The following is a 17,395-nucleotide window of genomic DNA, read 5'->3' on the forward strand; positions in this document are numbered from 1 at the left end:
ATAGAAAATACAAAATAGGAAATGTCAAAATATGTCTGCTGTCAACTGTTTTATTTTTTATTTTTGATTTAAGGTGTATTTCAAAAACCGACCTCAGTCAGAGACGAAGCAACACTTAACACAAGATGTCTTCCAATAAGTAGAACTCATCTGGACATTCTCTGAAATATGATGCAGTTTTTTTATTCAAATGAATTAATTAAGACCCCTTTAAGAGATTATTTTAAAGGAATGCTCAGTTTTACAGAGCACAGCTGGTAATAAAAATAATTCTGTTTTTTTATCGTGATTTTGTTCTCAAAGCTTGCTTCAAAAAGAATTGGTACAAAAACAATAGTCTGTATTTCAGTAATTAATTACACTAGTTTACAGAATTTTTTAAAAAAAATTGTGAATTTTATTGACCTAGGGGAGATGGGGGCATAATGGCCACCTTAAGGAAAACGGTTATTTAACCATAGAAAATAGCTATAATATGGAGGTTACATTATTGTTTCGTGTTCAGACACTTGAAAAGCCTATTCCCTAACGGGCTGAAACGTGAAAAACTAGATGAAAACGTTAAAAAATGCATTTTAAAAAATTTTGCCAAAAGCTGAAAACCAGCCACTGTGGAGGCATAATGAGACCCCCCCTGAGGCAGTATGAGCACCATTAATCAGAGCAAGATGTGCGTTTTTGCCGGGGAATCTAGCAGCGAATTCAATTCGATGAAGTCAGGTGAGTCGTAGATTCATCAAACAAAGCAATAACAAAATAATCTAGGTCTGTTTGTAGAATACAAACAATTCACGCACGCTCATACATTAAGTGCTTTGTTCGGAGGATGATGCTACTAGCCGTATTATGTAACAATAAAAAAATCTATCATGAAATGTAAATGAAAAAAAATCACCTCGAACAGAAATCTAACTCTAGTCTTTTGATTACCTCTACGACACCTTACCAATAGGCTAAATCGTTGGATGAAAACTAGTCAAGGTGTGGCGCTATAAATCAATTTTAATTCGCTGCTAGATTATACGGCAGAAAATGCTCATTATGCCTCGATAATATGGTGCTCTATATGCCCCTGGTCAAAAAATTTAAGTAAAAACGTGTTTTAAAATTGATAAAAGTGAAAAATCAAAAATTTTATGATGGTAAAAATTGAGAAACAATGTGTACATCATGTTGCAGTGCGTACATTAAAGATCAAGGTTATTTTAAGATCATAAGAGCTTATTTCGTGGTGCTCAAAAATTATAATATTTTCGTAACTTGAGAACCAAGCTAGTTTTTTTTTAAATATCTCTGTAAAGATGATAAGGAGATTCCATTTTTTGTGAAAAATTAATACTATAGGAAGTACGAAACAAATCCTCATGAAAATTTATTTTAGAAAATACGCACTTTCGTAGAAAAGCGTAGTTCTCATTATGCCTCGGGGACTCGTTATGCCCTCATCTCCCCTACCTATATTTTTGAAATCGGGCGCTGAATTCTAAAATGAAAATTAAAAAAAAAACGCAGTAAAACAGTTTCAGAGTTGTGCTCCAAATATGAAATTTTCAAATAAAAAAAGTACTTGTACTCAGATTTAAATATCTCGGAATGCATAACATTGTATTGTTGATATTAGTGACTTTATGATTGAAAAATTATAAAAAACGCATTTTTTCAGAGGAAATTTTGTTTCAGCAAAAGTTTTAGGCTCAAAAATAACATTTAATTGAATTGATTTTCTATTGGCCTTACACATTACTTTAAAACGATGAGATTTTTTTTTAGATAACCTCACAAAAGGGGATGAACGGATAGAAGTTGAATTTTGTTGTCCGACGCCATCTGCTGCAAGGGTCTCAAAATCGCTTGAAACCTTCACAATATGGATATTGGGTGAAAGGGCTCAATGAGCAGAAGCCGCTTCCACTTGTTCAAAATGCTTTTAATAAAGAAAAAATCGTATGAAACCCCAACAACATGAGTGAAATGGCTCAAAGAGTAGATGAAAAATATCAGACACTGACAAAAAAATTAACAAATATATAAAAAATCTGAAAAAGCGGTGGAAAAATGATACAAGAATTTGACCTATGTTCTAAAAATAAGACACAATGATGGATAAATATAACAAAACTGTTGTAAATTTAGTATGACAAATTTGTTTATAAAAACACTATGACTAAGAATCTGATAAACAACTAAAAGAACTATGACAAAAAATACGAAAAATGAAAAAATGACAAATCAGCACAAACACTTGAAAAGGGGATGAAAGCCAAAGTAAACAAAACGTTTTTAGTGGATTCAAGTAGCACAATATGAGCCCCACAAAAACTGTTTTAAGTTTATCAGGTTCCATTGAAATTCTCTGAAAAAACTGAAGCCATAATTTGAAATTACTCCCCAAAAACTTTGTTGTACAATATACACCCTTTGCTCCGAAGATCGATATGCAAAACTTTGAAAGTGGGAAAATGCATAAACCTTTTCACACACTCTTATACCGTATTTTTTTTCACCTGGAGGCAAACTAGAGGCAACCTAGGTTCGCTCTAACTGCTGTCATCGTGCTCATTTATTGCTCGAGAGGCAACCTAGGTTCGCTCGAAAAAGGGACGGAGTCGCCCTGAGAAAAAAGTCAGTTTTGCGAGAAGTTCACCAATACTCTCAACGTTGTTGTCAAAACATTAAACAGCTGTTTTTGGCTGAAAACAAAACAGTTGAAATAATGAACGGGCAAATGATTATTGCCGCGATTTTGAACCTCTCAGCCAAGAAAAATCGTACTATCTGCAGTCCAGTGCAATCCGGACACGAAAAACGGCAATCCGGATGTGAAGAACCGAATGAAGAAATCCAGAAGGGAGAACAAAATGACAGCTGCATGTAAACATTGCGCTTGTTCTCACGCACACCTACGTATGGAATAACTCGAAACCCGAAACTTGCTTTTTTATTCTGACGGTTCTAGAGCCAAATCCTGAATCAAAAAAAAATACGCCATTAAAGAACGACCCAAAAGCGTCTGTCAAAAAATAGGGGAAATTATATCTTGATCACACTCACACACATGAGACATTAGACTGTGTCGAAGTGGGGTAATTTTTGAATTTTTGAAACCCTGGGGTCTTAAAAGCTTCTTTTTGATTCTAAACTCATCCATGATTTTGGCAAAAAATTTAAGTAACGTTTACATGAGCTAATTTGAACTTTTAGGTTTGTATGAGAAAATTGAATATTTTGTACTGAAATATCAACATCATTTTTATTTCTTCTCCATGGAACCAAGCCCGCTAATGGTTTTAGTGCCAATTTATAAATTCTCTAAAGGATTTTTATCGCTGAAGAACTTTGTCGAAGTCTTTAATTTCGTAACTTATTAGGCAAAAAAGTTATTAGCTGTTTAACAGGAGTTTGTTTTTTTGGCATTGAAAAATAATAAGTTCAATTGACACTGGCCTCGTGAAGTATTGCATGAAAAGAAGTGACGCAATACCTGGCGAGGCACTCAGCAGTGATGTCAATTGAATTTATTGAATCAAAGTAATCAAAAGATTCCTTTTAATTCAACCACGGTACCGCTACCTAATTTACAAATATGGTTAAAATCATAACACAAATTTTACAATAGAATCACAAAAAGTTGACAAATATATGATAATAAAACTAACATAAAAAAATTGACAATTGTCATATAAATGTGAAAAATATTAACAAAACTTTGACATCAAAGTGCCAAAAAAATTACATCAAAGCGCCAAAATTATGACAAATGTGCTAGAATATTACAAAGTTCTGACAAAAATATGACAAAATAATGAAAAAGAGGATGAAAATATGACAACTGAATATGACAAAAATTTAACAAAATATGACAAAAATCTGAAAAATCTAATACAAACAAATGAGAAATGTTATAAACTATACCACAAAATTTGACAAAATGATAAAAATCGGACATGACTTAGACAAAAAACAAAAAATTAAAAAAATTATAAAATTATAAAAAAAAATTACAATAAAATGACAAATATCTGACAAAACTATTACAAAGTTTTGTGAATTTTTGTTATTTATTTTAATTACATTTGTCGTTGAAGCGCTTAACACATTTGTAATATTTTTGTCATAGTATCATTTTTTTTTGTAAATTCTTTATTTGAAACGGCTCATACCTTTAGGCTTTAAGGAGCCAAATTAGTTTTGTTTGATTACAATTGTGTGCTTATATCTAGTTCACTTTTGGGAAAAAAAGTAGATAGATAGAGAAATATGAAAATAAAAAGAATTATAGACGAAGATCAATAGTTTTAGGGAAAAGATATATTTCAAACATATAGTTCAAGTCCATCACAGCTAACACATCCCTTACTGGAACGTTGGGTGGCTTTCCTCGGGCCCGAAGGGAATCTATGAAATTCGCTCTGGCGACAGGGTGGTCCTCACACGACCAAACAATATGCTCGATGTCATGGTAACCTAGGCCACAACCGCATAAATTGCTGCCAGCAACATTTATTCGATAGAGTACCGCATTCAAGGAATAATGATTGGACATGAGACGGGAAAATATACGAATAAAATCCTGACTCAGGTTCAATCAATTAAACCAAAGCTTAAGGCTTACCTTGATTTATGTCATTTTATTGCCAAACTTTGTTAAACTATTTAAAAAAATGGCGTATTCTATTGGTTTTGTAAAAAAAGTATCTTTATTTTGTCTTACTTTTATCACATTTGTCATATTTTTTTCAAATTATCTGTATAGTTTTTTTTACTCTATTGTCAAATTTTGGTAATAATTCTTTCATCTGTCATATTTTATTTTCTATGTTTTGGTCATAGATTGTTGTCATTTTATTGTCAATTTGTTTTTCTCGTAGATTTTTCGGATTTTTTTTTGTTTTTTTGTCATAGTTTTACTATATTTTTGTAATTTCTGAAATATTTTTGTCGAAGTTTTGTTAGATTTTCTTTTATTGATGCGATTTTCAGTCATTTACAATGTTTTGAAGTTGAGTGGAAGTTTTGTTTCAAGAGGGCGTCCGACGGCGTCAGACAGCGAAATTAGACTTCTACTCATTTAGGCCTTTCACGCGATAATTATTATTGGGGTTTCATGCGCTTTTTAGTCATATTTTGATAATAATAATAAAATAATTTTAAACTTTGAAAGTCATTCGGATCTGCCAGTCATGTTAAGCATTTTGAAGTTATGCGGAAGCCGCCATCTTGGATTTCAAAATGGGAATGGTTCTTGAAATTCTGAGGATTTTTCATTCTGGGCAAAAGGTTTCGGTTAAATGGAGTACAACCATATTAGTAATAGAGTTAATTTAGGGTATGTCCACTTTTTCCTCAACAAAACACTTTCGAAGGATTTTGAATTCAACTCAATAAGTGCTTCTTTCAATTATTAACTTCATTCGAAAGGAGATTTTTAAAAACCTTAGATTCCAAAAAACCGGCTAAAATTTATGGTCCCTTACCTTTTTCCATGTGGAACGCAGATCCAATCTTAGAAGTTGTTCTTTGGTCCAACAAAAATCATCCACCTGTACACAACAGCTGAAAACGCGATTTTAATGTGGTCAAGATGACGAAGTGTTTTTTTTTCTCGCGGGAGCCGTCACGGAAGGTTCTCCATTCAAAAATTCCAGCATATCAGAACCGCGAGTTGATCCATTGATGGATGAGCCGTTGTTAGTGATTGGGACAAAAAATTCGGCAGATTTGTCGATTCTAACTCGTTTTGGTGATTTTAACGACAACGGTCAGTACCTGTTGCCGAGTTGATCCGGCAGGTTGTGAAATTTGAATTCGGTTGCTAATTCATTGATAAGAGATAGGAATCGCGAGCAGAATGATAATGAAATTTTCGTGGTTGATACTAATTTTAAGTGTAGCGTGGATATCCAATTTGAACTATGTTGAATCCGCTAAAATATTGGGAATTTTCCCTACCACTGCTAAGTCTCATTACATCATCGGATCCTCGTTGATGAAAGCTTTGGCAAAAAAGGGACATGAGGTAAGGATTGTTCAATTGTGTTTAACAAAATTCAAGAGAAATTAGTAATTTTCCATCTCTTAGGTCACGGTTGTGAGTCCATTCCCGCAGAGCAAACCACTCAAAAACTATCGAGATATTACAACGACCATAGTTTGGGAAGCTGTAAAACGTAAGTTACAATCTTTTTAACTTTTTTTTGTGAGTAAATGTAAAATTATCATATTTTTCTACTCATTTTTTGTAGCATTTTCTTCCAACATGTTGGAGTTCGCCCAGAAGGGTATGCTGGACACCATCAAATCAACGTACGGTTTCGGCCATGCGGTCGTTAATGGCACCCTCAACGATCCGGCTGTGGTAGAACTGATCGCTTCGAAGGAACATTTCGACTTGATTGTGCTCGAGATCTTTATGAATGACGCAATGCTCGGTAAGATATTAGTCCGGTCCAGGCGAAGATGTTTTTTTTTTCAGCTTTGACCTTCATTTTCGTCTTCGCGTTCGTCTTTGCGTTCAGTGAACTTAATTGTACCTATGAAAGTTCTGTTTCTGAGGGACAAAAATAAAGAAATGATTGATCGATTTTTGTTAAGGTTGAACTTAAAAAAGTATTTTAGAGGATATGTTTTGTTATTTGTTATTTGTTATTTATTTCCTATCAACGGATCACATGTTGATCCAAATGATTACTTAAAATTAAAAATTAAAAACATAACATTAAGTCTAACTATGGGGTTCTCAAGGCCCGTATCACTTTTCTTCGGAAAACGTCCCTCGAAACGTCGAAGTCAAAATGCGCCGAGAAACGGTTGAACGATCTCATTGCGCCGATGAGGGCGCTGTTAGCTCCGTAATTGTTCATTCGAAGGGGAATGTGCAACTGAAGATCCAGATTTCTAAGACCACGGGGTCGTACACTAAGCGGAATAGCCTCCAGTAGCGTGGGACAGTCGATTCGCGATGACAGGAGGTCGGCGACGAATGAGGCATCGATTTTCGTAGCTAGGTAAGCGAAAAGGGTCTTGCCAGTTCAGGTGTCTAAGGGCGTATCGCAAGAATCGCCGCTGGATAGCCTCGAGCCGATCGACACCGTTCTGGTAGTAGGGACACCAGACAGCTGATGCGTATTCAAGGATGGAACGAACGATGCTGGAGTATAGGCTTTTCAGGCAATACACATCCTTGAAGTCCTTCGCCACTCTAAAAATGAAACCGAGACTTCTGGATGCTTTGTCAATCACGTAGTTGGTGTGTGCCTTGAATTCCAAGCGCTGATCTAAGATTACGCCAAGATCGTTAACGTGGTTCACACGTGAGATGGGTCCGTCTCCTAGGAAGTACTCCGCGATTAAAGGTTGCCGCTTACGAGAAAAGCTGATGACTGCACATTTGTTGCGGTTTAATGGCAGACAGTTAAGGTCGCACCAATCAGCGAAGAGGTTAAATTGACATTGCAGAAAATTTATGTCGTCGTGGTCGTTTATGGTGTAAAATAGTTTTAGGTCATCGGCATAGCAGAGTTTGGGGACGTCGAGGAGTGACAACACGTCGTTGAAATAAATTAGGAAAATGATCGGTCCTAGATGGCTACCTTGGGGCACACCAGAGGTGGCTGGGAACTGCCTAAAAAAGGTGTCACCCGTTCGAACAATCAATTTACGACCGGTTAAGTAACTGCGGAACCAGCCCAGTAGCGTACCACATAATCCTAAGCGTTCGAGTTTTCCGATGGCAATCTCATGGTTCACCTTGTCGAATGCAGCGGACAGATCGGTGTAGATTGCATCAGTTTGAGATTTGGCAGCAAAACTTTCATGCACAACAGAAGTAAACGTTAGCAAGTTACTTGTTGTAGAGCGTTTGGGCATGAATCCGTGCTGATCATTGGAGATGTAATTTTTGCAGGACGTGAAAAAAGGATCCAAGATCATCAATTCAAATAATTTGGCAATAGAACATAAAGCAGAGATTCCACGGTAATTGTTAATATCTCTCCTATCTCCTTTTTTATGAACCGGGAACATGTAAGCTTCCTCCCATAGTAGAGGGAAGATGGCTCTATCAAGCGAAGCTTGAAAAATGAGCCGAATAGGGGTCAGCAAAACAGGCATGAAACTTTTCAAAAAAGCAGCTGGTATCCCGTCCGGACCTGTAGAAAAGGAATTCTTGAGCTTCGCTGCTGCTTTAGAGATGGCTGCCTCCTCGATTTCAAAACCATTTATTGAAAAGCCCACTGGCGAAACGTTTCTGACAGCACTAGCTAAATGTTCTGGGGATGTTGAAGCTGAAGTGAAGATACTGGAAAATTTTTGGGCGAAGAGATCGCAGATACCACGATCAGAGTTCGCCGTGATGTCGTCCAAAAACATGTTTGAAGGTATACCAGGTTCCTTACGCTGACTCTTTACGTGTTTCCAAAAAGATTTTGGGCAAGACTTGAGGTTACGTTGTACGCGACGTAGGTAGTTATGGTAACAACGTTCGCTGGCTTTTTTATAAACGGAGTTAAGTTTACGGTATATATCCTTAGTGTAGGATGATTTTTGCTTCTTGTAATTTCGAAGAGCACACCTTTTAGCAGTCTTCAGTTGTCGCAGTTCAGTCGTGATCCAGGGGATTCGCGTATTTCCGCTGCTAGAGCGTTTTGGAACGTGGCGATCGATGACATAATTCAGAATGTGTGAGAAGGTATCAGCAGCGGCGTTAGGATTTGACAGATCAAGCTCAGATACCCAGTCGATAGTTGCCAGAATGTGAGAGATGTCATCGAAGTTGGCGTTTTTGAAGTCGAGGTAGAAGGTCGCTGGTTTTCCTACTATAGCGATCGGCCTAGTTATTTCAAGTGATGCCAGTAGAGCAGGGTGATGTGGGACTACTTTAACTAGCGGTGCAGGAGAAATACTAGCTGACCCGATAAACTTCGTTTTACCTTCTAAACTATAAATCGTAATAAATGTTTAATTTCATCTACACGTCCCTAACTGCACCGTGCTCGCGAATAGATTCTTATGGAAATCGTAACAAATAAAGTTGAATTTGTATTGGGACCACCTTCCATAAAAAGTGAGATCCTTGAAACTATTATACAAACCATCTCTGACCCAAAAAACCCTCGGATACCAAATTTCACTTCATTCCGACCCAAGGCCGTGTGAACGAGGGGGGGGATGGGGGGGTTGGGGTTTTAGGGGTTTAACCCCCCCCCCCCCCATGAAGATTATTTCAAGTAAAATTTTCATCGTAGTATTGGAAAATAACTTGATCTTAAATAAGTGTTAACAAGCAAGTCAAAAATTTTGCTCGCCTCCGGCGGAATTTAGTCTTAAAACACCTTTGGCTTGAAACATTTCATTCTACGACACTTCACGATTTGAAATCAATTTTTCATTGTTAATTTTGATTTGCTATTCAATTAACCTTTTGTATTGAAACTCTTAACTTGACATACAAAAACCCTTAACTTCGTCTTTAGAATGGGTTTTTATTAAGAATTGTAACTAAACAAGAACAGAATTTGAAATGAACAATTTAAACTTTAAAATTAATTTATCGAATATTAATTTTCTACATCGAAAAGTTGGAAACCATGCAACAGGCACAATGATCAACAAAATTAGCAAATAAAAAACAATAAAAAATCCTCTACCTTATTACTTAAATTTTGATTTAATAAAATCTTTGATGTCATTAACAATGTTATGCTGATATGAACTATTCTTCAAGAAACTAATTTCAGTCTTAATAAAATTTTGTACTTTTTATTCTAGCTCAACATCAGATTTGAAAAGGTTTTGATTAATAACACTAGACCACAAAATCTACATTTTTCCAAAGTAAATGAATTAAAAAATGTAATTTTGTCTAACTTGAGTGCCCCGAATCTAAATATACAATCTGTTTATCAGGGATCAGCTGTTATTGAAATAACTTTTCAAAATAGGTTAAAATCTTTTAAGGAAGTTCTGGACTTTTTTTGACAAAACTTGAAAACAACAAAAAAAAATTTTTTTGAAATAAAATTTTTAAATCATTAAACAATTTTCTTCAAACTTAAAGTAATTTAGAGTTCTGTGAAAAAAGTTATAGTTGATTTTTATTTGTTTACTTTTCTCATTTAACGAATTTTTAATTAAGTTTGAACCAATTTTTTTAACCTTTTTGCAGTAATTTCAAAAATACTTGTAAGGATGTCTTTCAAAATTTTCAAAAACTGTCGAATTTTACTTTTTTGAATCATGCATCATCATCATCATCATCACCGTCAAAATATTATTCCTAAATTGAATGAAGTATTATGAAAGAAATCAGGACCAGATTTTTTCTCAAATGTATGTTTTATAGTTAATCAGTTATCAATGATTGATTTCACTTAAAACTGACACAGTTTTAAACAAAATTTGTTAGTTAAAATTTAACAAAAGATTCGAGTTCAGGGCGCTAAAATCTACCAAATAAATCATTAAAATATAAGCACCAAAATCACCAAAATATTTCTCTCTTGAGTTATCAATTAAATTTCTCAAATAAGTTTAATAATGGTAACCCGATCAGGAGGGAAAAACAAAATAATATCAAGATGAGATATTTTGATATTAATTTTTTTCTATCTTAATGAGTTTTAATTCAGTACTCGTAGGATGTTAAAATATCTCAAATTATATCAAAAAATCTATACGATCATAGCTTAATTATATCAGTTTTTGATATGCTCTTATCAAGATTATATCTGGTTCAGATAGCATAGTTTGATATTAGGCAGAACAAATCCTATCAAAATTATAACTTATCAAGATATAAATGCTTCGAAAAAATTTCTAGAGGAATCCCACATTATTTGTTGAAACCATGTTCCATTTTTGGTTTCCTAAAATTTGGACTCTTTTTCAAGAATCTGTTGAGCGAAACTCATTAAAGTACGGTTTGGGCCGTTGACTTCGATGTCCGTGTTTCAGAAAAAGTTGCACGTATATCAAAATAAGATATAATCATTTTATTTAAGGACAATCCGAAAAAAAATCTTTATAATTGAAAATGAGCTCAACCCCATTCAAGTCTGTCGATCAGAATAAGATATAATTCAGATTGGAGAAAGTTAAATCAAAAATTTTGAGTACTTAATTATAACTGAATGAGATGTAAATATCTTGGTGAGATACGTTTGATTTATTATTTTGATATGCTCTCCTGATCGGGAAGACGTAATTATTGAAAAAAAATCCCTTTTAAACTTATCTTTTTCATCTTAATATTTTGTTTAAATTTTTAAATGAGTTTACCGAATTTCATAGTACAGTTTTATACAGACACGAATGCCATGTAAATGGTAAAATGTCTTTAATAAAAATAATAGTAATAATAATAATAATAGTACAGTTTTTTTTTCCAATTTTTAAATAAATTTACCGAAAGTATTTAAATTTTAAAAAATATTTTAAAAAGTTTGTCTATGTTTTTCAATTCAAATTTTTGTGTTTTGAAACATAAACCTTTAATTTTTTTTCCTTATCAAAAATTCATTTAAATTGCGATTAATTTTTTTTTTCATATTCAAAAAACATCAACGCTTGAGTTAAAAATGAAGATAAGAAATGTAAATTAAGATGAGTAATAAATATCAATTATTATCATTTTCCTAACAATCAATCATGGTTTAATTTTTACCTGATCTGACATTTATTTATTGGATATTATTCGAATTAAGATTAATTTTTAAATCTGTATTTTGGAAATATTAACATATTTCAAATTTGAAAAAAATTGGACTGTTAAGATATTATTTTGAAGCAAATTTCTAGTTCAGAGTAAGGAACATCATTTTGAAAAATTTATCAATAACTGCCCAAAAACATCATTGATTCAAAACATCCATTGTGATTTGATTGGTCTATTTTATCAATAAAATTTATTATTTTTTTAGTTCGTGTGAAAATTATAAGTAGGGAAATGATGTTAGAAATCAATTTCCTTCTTTATTGTGTAATTTGATATTGTTATTATTTTTAGCTAAATTTGAATTTTGAAAACCCCCCCCCCCCCCCCCATGGACGGGTCCTTCGCACGGGCCTGTTCCGACCGACCATTCATACGTGATGTTGTTACAAAGAAAACGCCTCCATTTTTATATATAAGATGTGAAGAGATAATTTTGTATGGGGACCCCCCTTTCATCAAAAGTGAGATTCTTGAAACTATTATACAAACCATCTCCGACCCAAAAAACCCTCGGATACCGATTTGGCCTATTGGTAAGGTGTCGGGGAGGTAGACTCGAGTTCGATTCTTGTTCAAGGGGATATTTTTTCACATACCATTCATGATTGATTTTTTTGATTGTTACATTACACGGCTAGTAGCATTATCCGTCAAACAAAAACCAGAAACATAATGTATGAGCATGTGTTAATTTTTTGAATTCTACAAACATAGCTAGATTATTTTGTTATTGCTTTGTTTGATGAATCTACACCTCACCGTTTAGTGCAAAATGCATCGATCATGAATGATAAATGAAGAAAACCACCTTGACCAGGAATCGAACTCGAGTCTACTGATTATCTCTCCGACACCTTACCAATAGGCCAAATCTACAGATGAAACAACCCAAGCAACCAAAAGTCTCATATCTACTTAAACTCGTGCCTCGTGTTCGAATTTTGCTGAACAAAGGTTCCAAAGGGAATTGATACCGAATTTTCTCGAATGTGAGCATGAAAGTTACAAAAAGTTCCTCAAATATCCTTCTATAGAATTGAAGTTCCAAAAAGTTCCTCAAATAGCTTTTTTGTAACATGTCAATCGCATCCACACAGTATAAAAGTTACAAGTTAGGTCTCAAATAACCTTCTGTGAACTTCAAGTTCCAAGAAGTTCCTCAAATAGCCTTCTCTGAACTTCAAGTTCCAAGAAGTTCCCCAAATAGCCTTTTTTGAAACATGTCCGCCATTCCAAAAATATGAAATGTGAACAAACATCACAAAAGGGTATATCAAAAATAAATCTTTTTTTTTTTGAGCTTAGAAATTGTTGAAATGTTTAGTTTATTTTGAAATTTCAACTCAGAACAACTTAAAGCTAACTCGCAAATGATTGTTTTTGAAAAGAGTAAATATTTTGACTTTATAAAATTTCGTCCACCTGTATTTACTTACCACGAATTTATCACACATAGAAAGTCAGTTGAAGCAATTCATTAATTAAACATCAAGAAAAACTCAAGAATTTGTATAATTTTAGGCTTAACAGTTATAAACATGGAATTTCATTTTTTTTAAAAACCGATATTATTTTAACCGATGATTGATTTATATGCCGTTTCGTAATGTTTCTTAGTAATATTCAACATGCGTCTTTGCTTCTGGCCGCTGGCTGCCCTTGCGGGTATTCAAGGAAGCTTATAATCACTTCGAATTTTGGCTGCCGATAAGGCATCATCTAGGCGTGGTGTCGAGGCAGCGTGTTTGGCTATCATCTCGGAGGATCGGGTTCAAATCTGATACCAGGACTTTTCCATAAGGTTTTTTTGATTGCTCGAGAAAGCGAATCAAATATTGTGTAGCAGAACTGGCGTACGAGCCGGCATGTATCGAACAAAGTTAAAAACAAAGCAATTAAGTAAAATCAATTGAGGAAGGAGGTGATGTGAGGAATAAAGATGGATGCCGAGAAACCGGCAGCACCACATGGGCTGATGGTGACCAAAGTAAGAGAGGAGAGGAAAATAATTTTTGTTTTTGCTGATTAAACGTTTACTTGTGGGCTGAATAGAAGGCCGTTCAAATCTGTAAAGGAACTTCAAAGTTTCAATAAGAACTTAAATTTTGGGCTGAATAAAACGAACTTCAGCGCATTGATTATGCTAATTAAGCTGTGTTCGACCCTTTTAACGAGACTTTTGGTTACTTGGGAAGTCAAGCTGTAGCTCTTTTATTCAGTTGACTTCATCGAGTCGAATTCGCTGCTAGATTCCCCGGCAGAAAACGCTCATCGTGCCCCGATTAATGGTGCTTATACTGCCCCAGAGGGGGTTCTCAATCTGCCCCTACAGTGACTTGTTTTCAGCTTTACGCAAATAAATTTAAAATGCATTTTTAAACGTTTTTGTCTATACTTTTTCAAGTTTCATCCAATAAGGCAATAGACTATTTGAGTGTCTGAACACGAAACAATGATGTAATTCACATATTACAGCTGTTCTCTATGGTTAAATAAGCGTTTTCCCTCAGGTGGCCATTTTGCCCTTATCTCCCCTAGACAGCTTTATTTATCTTTCTACGCTTATTAAAATTGCATGAGCGCTTAGCAAAGTTATAAAAAATATTCTTAAGGTAAATCAGAAGAAAATTACGATTTTCTAAAAAATGCTTATATTTTTGTACATTTTCCCTACATTATTTTTAAATAATCTGGAAGTATCACTCCATCAAGGAAAGTTTTAAATAGAACATGCATGCAATCCGTGAAAACTACATATGTACTGGTCAACCAGATCAAGTTATTTATTGTTCTTAGAATAATCTTAATAAAGCTAGTGTATAGAATCTTTTTTCTATACACTAGTCCGGTCAAAAACAATAATTTTTAATTTTTTGACTATACTGCCCTTTAGATGGCAGCCATGCTGAATTTAGAAAACCGGCCATATACATTTTGCAGTTTGGCCGAAAAAACTGACCTGTGCAAAAATTCAGATCAATCGGACTTGATTAAGGGATGCCTCAATGCACTCAAATTTTCGAATATTGACCCTCGAAAATAGTTCCAAAGGAAATCGAAAAAATCGAAGTTTTAATTTTAATGCCAAATGACTTAAAAATGCATAAAAATTCGAAATCTGATGTTATCTTGAAAAAAAAAATTGTCAAAAATCGACCTAGAAATTTCAAAAATTGCCCCAAAAAGAAAATCGGAAATTTCAATTTTCATACCAAATGACTTAAAAATGCATAAAACGTCGAGATCTGGTGATATCTCAAAAAAAAAAAATGTTGGCAAAAAATCGACTTTCTGGGACTTATAGGGTGTCCCATTAGACTGGCCCATAACAAAAAAAAATCCGTATATTCCACGCGCCCCCCCTAAGGTTGGTGCCTTTAGGTGAAAAAATGACTTTCTGAAAGTTTCAGGTCATTTGGCAGAAGCACGAGCTGGCGCAAAGGACTTGAAATTTGTATGGAGATTTTCGGCAAAATGTATGAAAAATCGACATATTTTCACTCTTTGTGTTCTAAAATATGTTTCCAGTGTGCTAGAAAGCTCAGAATATCAGGAATTGTAGTTCAAACAATGAAAAACAAGTTTGTAGAATATTGTGACGCGATTCGAGTTGACTGTGATGAGTTATTTGCAATTGAATTTGTGATTTATTTCGCATTTCTTTGATATGTATATCGTGAACGGAATCGTACGGAGAAGGGATCCACGTTTTAGGTCACATTCTTGACTGAGACAATTTTCTTACTGTCGTAAGCACGCATTACATTCCGGTCCAAAGTTTTGTCCACTGAACCCGATTTTTGCCCAGATTTTTTTGTCCACGTAGCTGCTTTCCTCTCCATACCTCTGAATCGACTGCTCCAATGCACAGTGGTCCAGGATGAATCCTTATCCTGACAAAATTAATTACGATATTTAAAATTATTATTAATAATATATTAATTTATTATACTATTTATAGGTTTCGTCCATCACTTCAACGTACCATGCATCGGTGTTTCCACATTTGGTGCCTCCAAATGGACCAACGATCTGGTAGGAAACATCGCACCCCCATCATACGTGCCGAATCCATTCCTCGGATTCACCGATCACATGACTTTTGCTCAAAGATTAATGAATACCGTCATGTCGGGAGTTGAAATCCTAGTGGAAAACGTTATGGACAAACCAGTTCAAACAGAATTCTATCAGCAAGCTTTCCCGGATCCGAAGCCGTCACTTGACGAGCTCAAAAAGACAGCTGTATCGGCTGTGTTGCTAAATAACCATTTCTCCATCAGCTATCCTCGGCCATACGTTACCGGTATGATTGAAGTCGGGGGTATGCACGTGAACAGAGTTGCTAGCCCTCTACCGGAGAGTATCCAAAGTATTATGGACAATGCTACGGACGGAGTAATCTACTTTTCCATGGGATCCAACATCAAAAGTAAAGATCTACCGCCAGCTAAACGTGATGCTTTCCTGAAAGTATTTGCCAAGTTGAAGCAAACAGTCCTGTGGAAATGGGAAGACGACAACCTTCCGAACAAGCCTTCGAACGTGATCGTTCAAAGTTGGTGGCCTCAAGACGATGTGCTTGCACATCCAAATGTGAAACTCTTCATTACCCATGGAGGACTGCTGAGTACTACCGAGTCACTGTATCACGGAGTTCCGGTCATTGGTATTCCAGTTTTCGGTGATCAACATCTCAACATGGCCAATGCCGAACGGGGAGGTTACGGTCTATCGGTAGCGTATCAAGAAATTTCGGAGGACAGGCTCGACGAAGCGATTAATTCGATTCTAGGTAACGAAAAATTCCGCAACAGCGCGCAAGCAATATCCACGCGGTATCGGGATCAACCACAATCGCCGCTAGATCTGGCTGTTTACTGGGTCGAATATATAATACGTCACAAGGGAGCCCAACATATTCGAATGGCTTCGGTTGATCTTAGTTTTGTGCAATACCACAATATTGACGTATTTTTGGTCATTTTTGGGGTGCCTCTGTTGATCGTTTTGGTATTGAAGCGATTGCTTTGTAAACGGAAACAAGAATTTTATAAAAGCGCTAACGATCGCAAAAAGAGAAACTGAATAAAAACTAATGTTAAGGCCTATCAACCTAAAAACAAAATTTAAAGTTTTAACTCAAGCTACTAGTATCTAAAAAACCATTTAATTTAAGAAAGTCGAATGTTGTTTCGAAGATAATAAAAACATAAACGTTACATCTGTTATTGAAAATACTGAAGTTTCTTGAGTTTTCAATACATTTAGATATATGAAACAGGTCTTCATAAGAATCCTCCCACGACAACGTATTTAAAACAACATGATATCACGATATCACACCTGATATTAAAAATGTTAATTATTCTGGGGTTTTGTGAGTATATTGAAAGATCAAGAAATAAGTACCAGATAATCTGTTTCCGTACGTTGGACGAATTAGTATGTATTCTACGGAATAAATGTGTGAGCAAATGTCTGGTGTATTCTTCATCATGAGAAAGATCCTGGTTGGTATGAGTCTTCACAGATTGTTCGGCTCCCAAGTCAACAGTTGATCGTGACCATTGGTTCTTTTTGACGATGATGATGGCCCCACCTCATTCCCCAACACAGTTTTGAGCTGGCCATTTCTTCAATACAGTACTGCGCTTCTTACTGGTACTTCGTTCTGGCTACGTT

At 35.0% G+C, this 17,395-nt stretch overlaps 1 protein-coding gene across 1 annotated transcript; it reads left to right on the forward strand.

Moving 5' to 3' along the window:
* Positions 1-5,781: 5,781 nt before the first annotated feature.
* Positions 5,782-17,178, forward strand: LOC129757171 (UDP-glycosyltransferase UGT5-like). Its single transcript, XM_055754302.1, has 4 exons — positions 5,782-6,016; positions 6,080-6,167; positions 6,243-6,428; positions 15,672-17,178. Exons 1-4 carry the CDS (start codon positions 5,849-5,851, stop codon positions 16,796-16,798), a joined length of 1,569 nt encoding a protein of 522 aa, XP_055610277.1. The 5' UTR covers positions 5,782-5,848; the 3' UTR covers positions 16,799-17,178.
* The last annotated feature ends 217 nt before the right edge of the window (positions 17,179-17,395 follow it).

The sequence above is a fragment of the Uranotaenia lowii genome, chromosome 3 (genome assembly GCF_029784155.1).
Source record: "Uranotaenia lowii strain MFRU-FL chromosome 3, ASM2978415v1, whole genome shotgun sequence".
NCBI classification, from domain to species: domain Eukaryota; kingdom Metazoa; phylum Arthropoda; class Insecta; order Diptera; family Culicidae; genus Uranotaenia; species Uranotaenia lowii.

Bases quoted from the DNA above. Each gene is read 5' to 3' on its own strand.
- LOC129757171 (XM_055754302.1), top strand. From the start codon at position 5,849: ATGATAATGAAATTTTCGTGGTTGATACTAATTTTAAGTGTAGCGTGG. The intron at 6,017-6,079 runs GTAAGGATTGTT...TCCATCTCTTAG, and splicing joins TGGCAAAAAAGGGACATGAG to GTCACGGTTGTGAGTCCATT. The intron at 6,429-15,671 runs GTAAGATATTAG...TACTATTTATAG, and splicing joins TATGAATGACGCAATGCTCG to GTTTCGTCCATCACTTCAAC.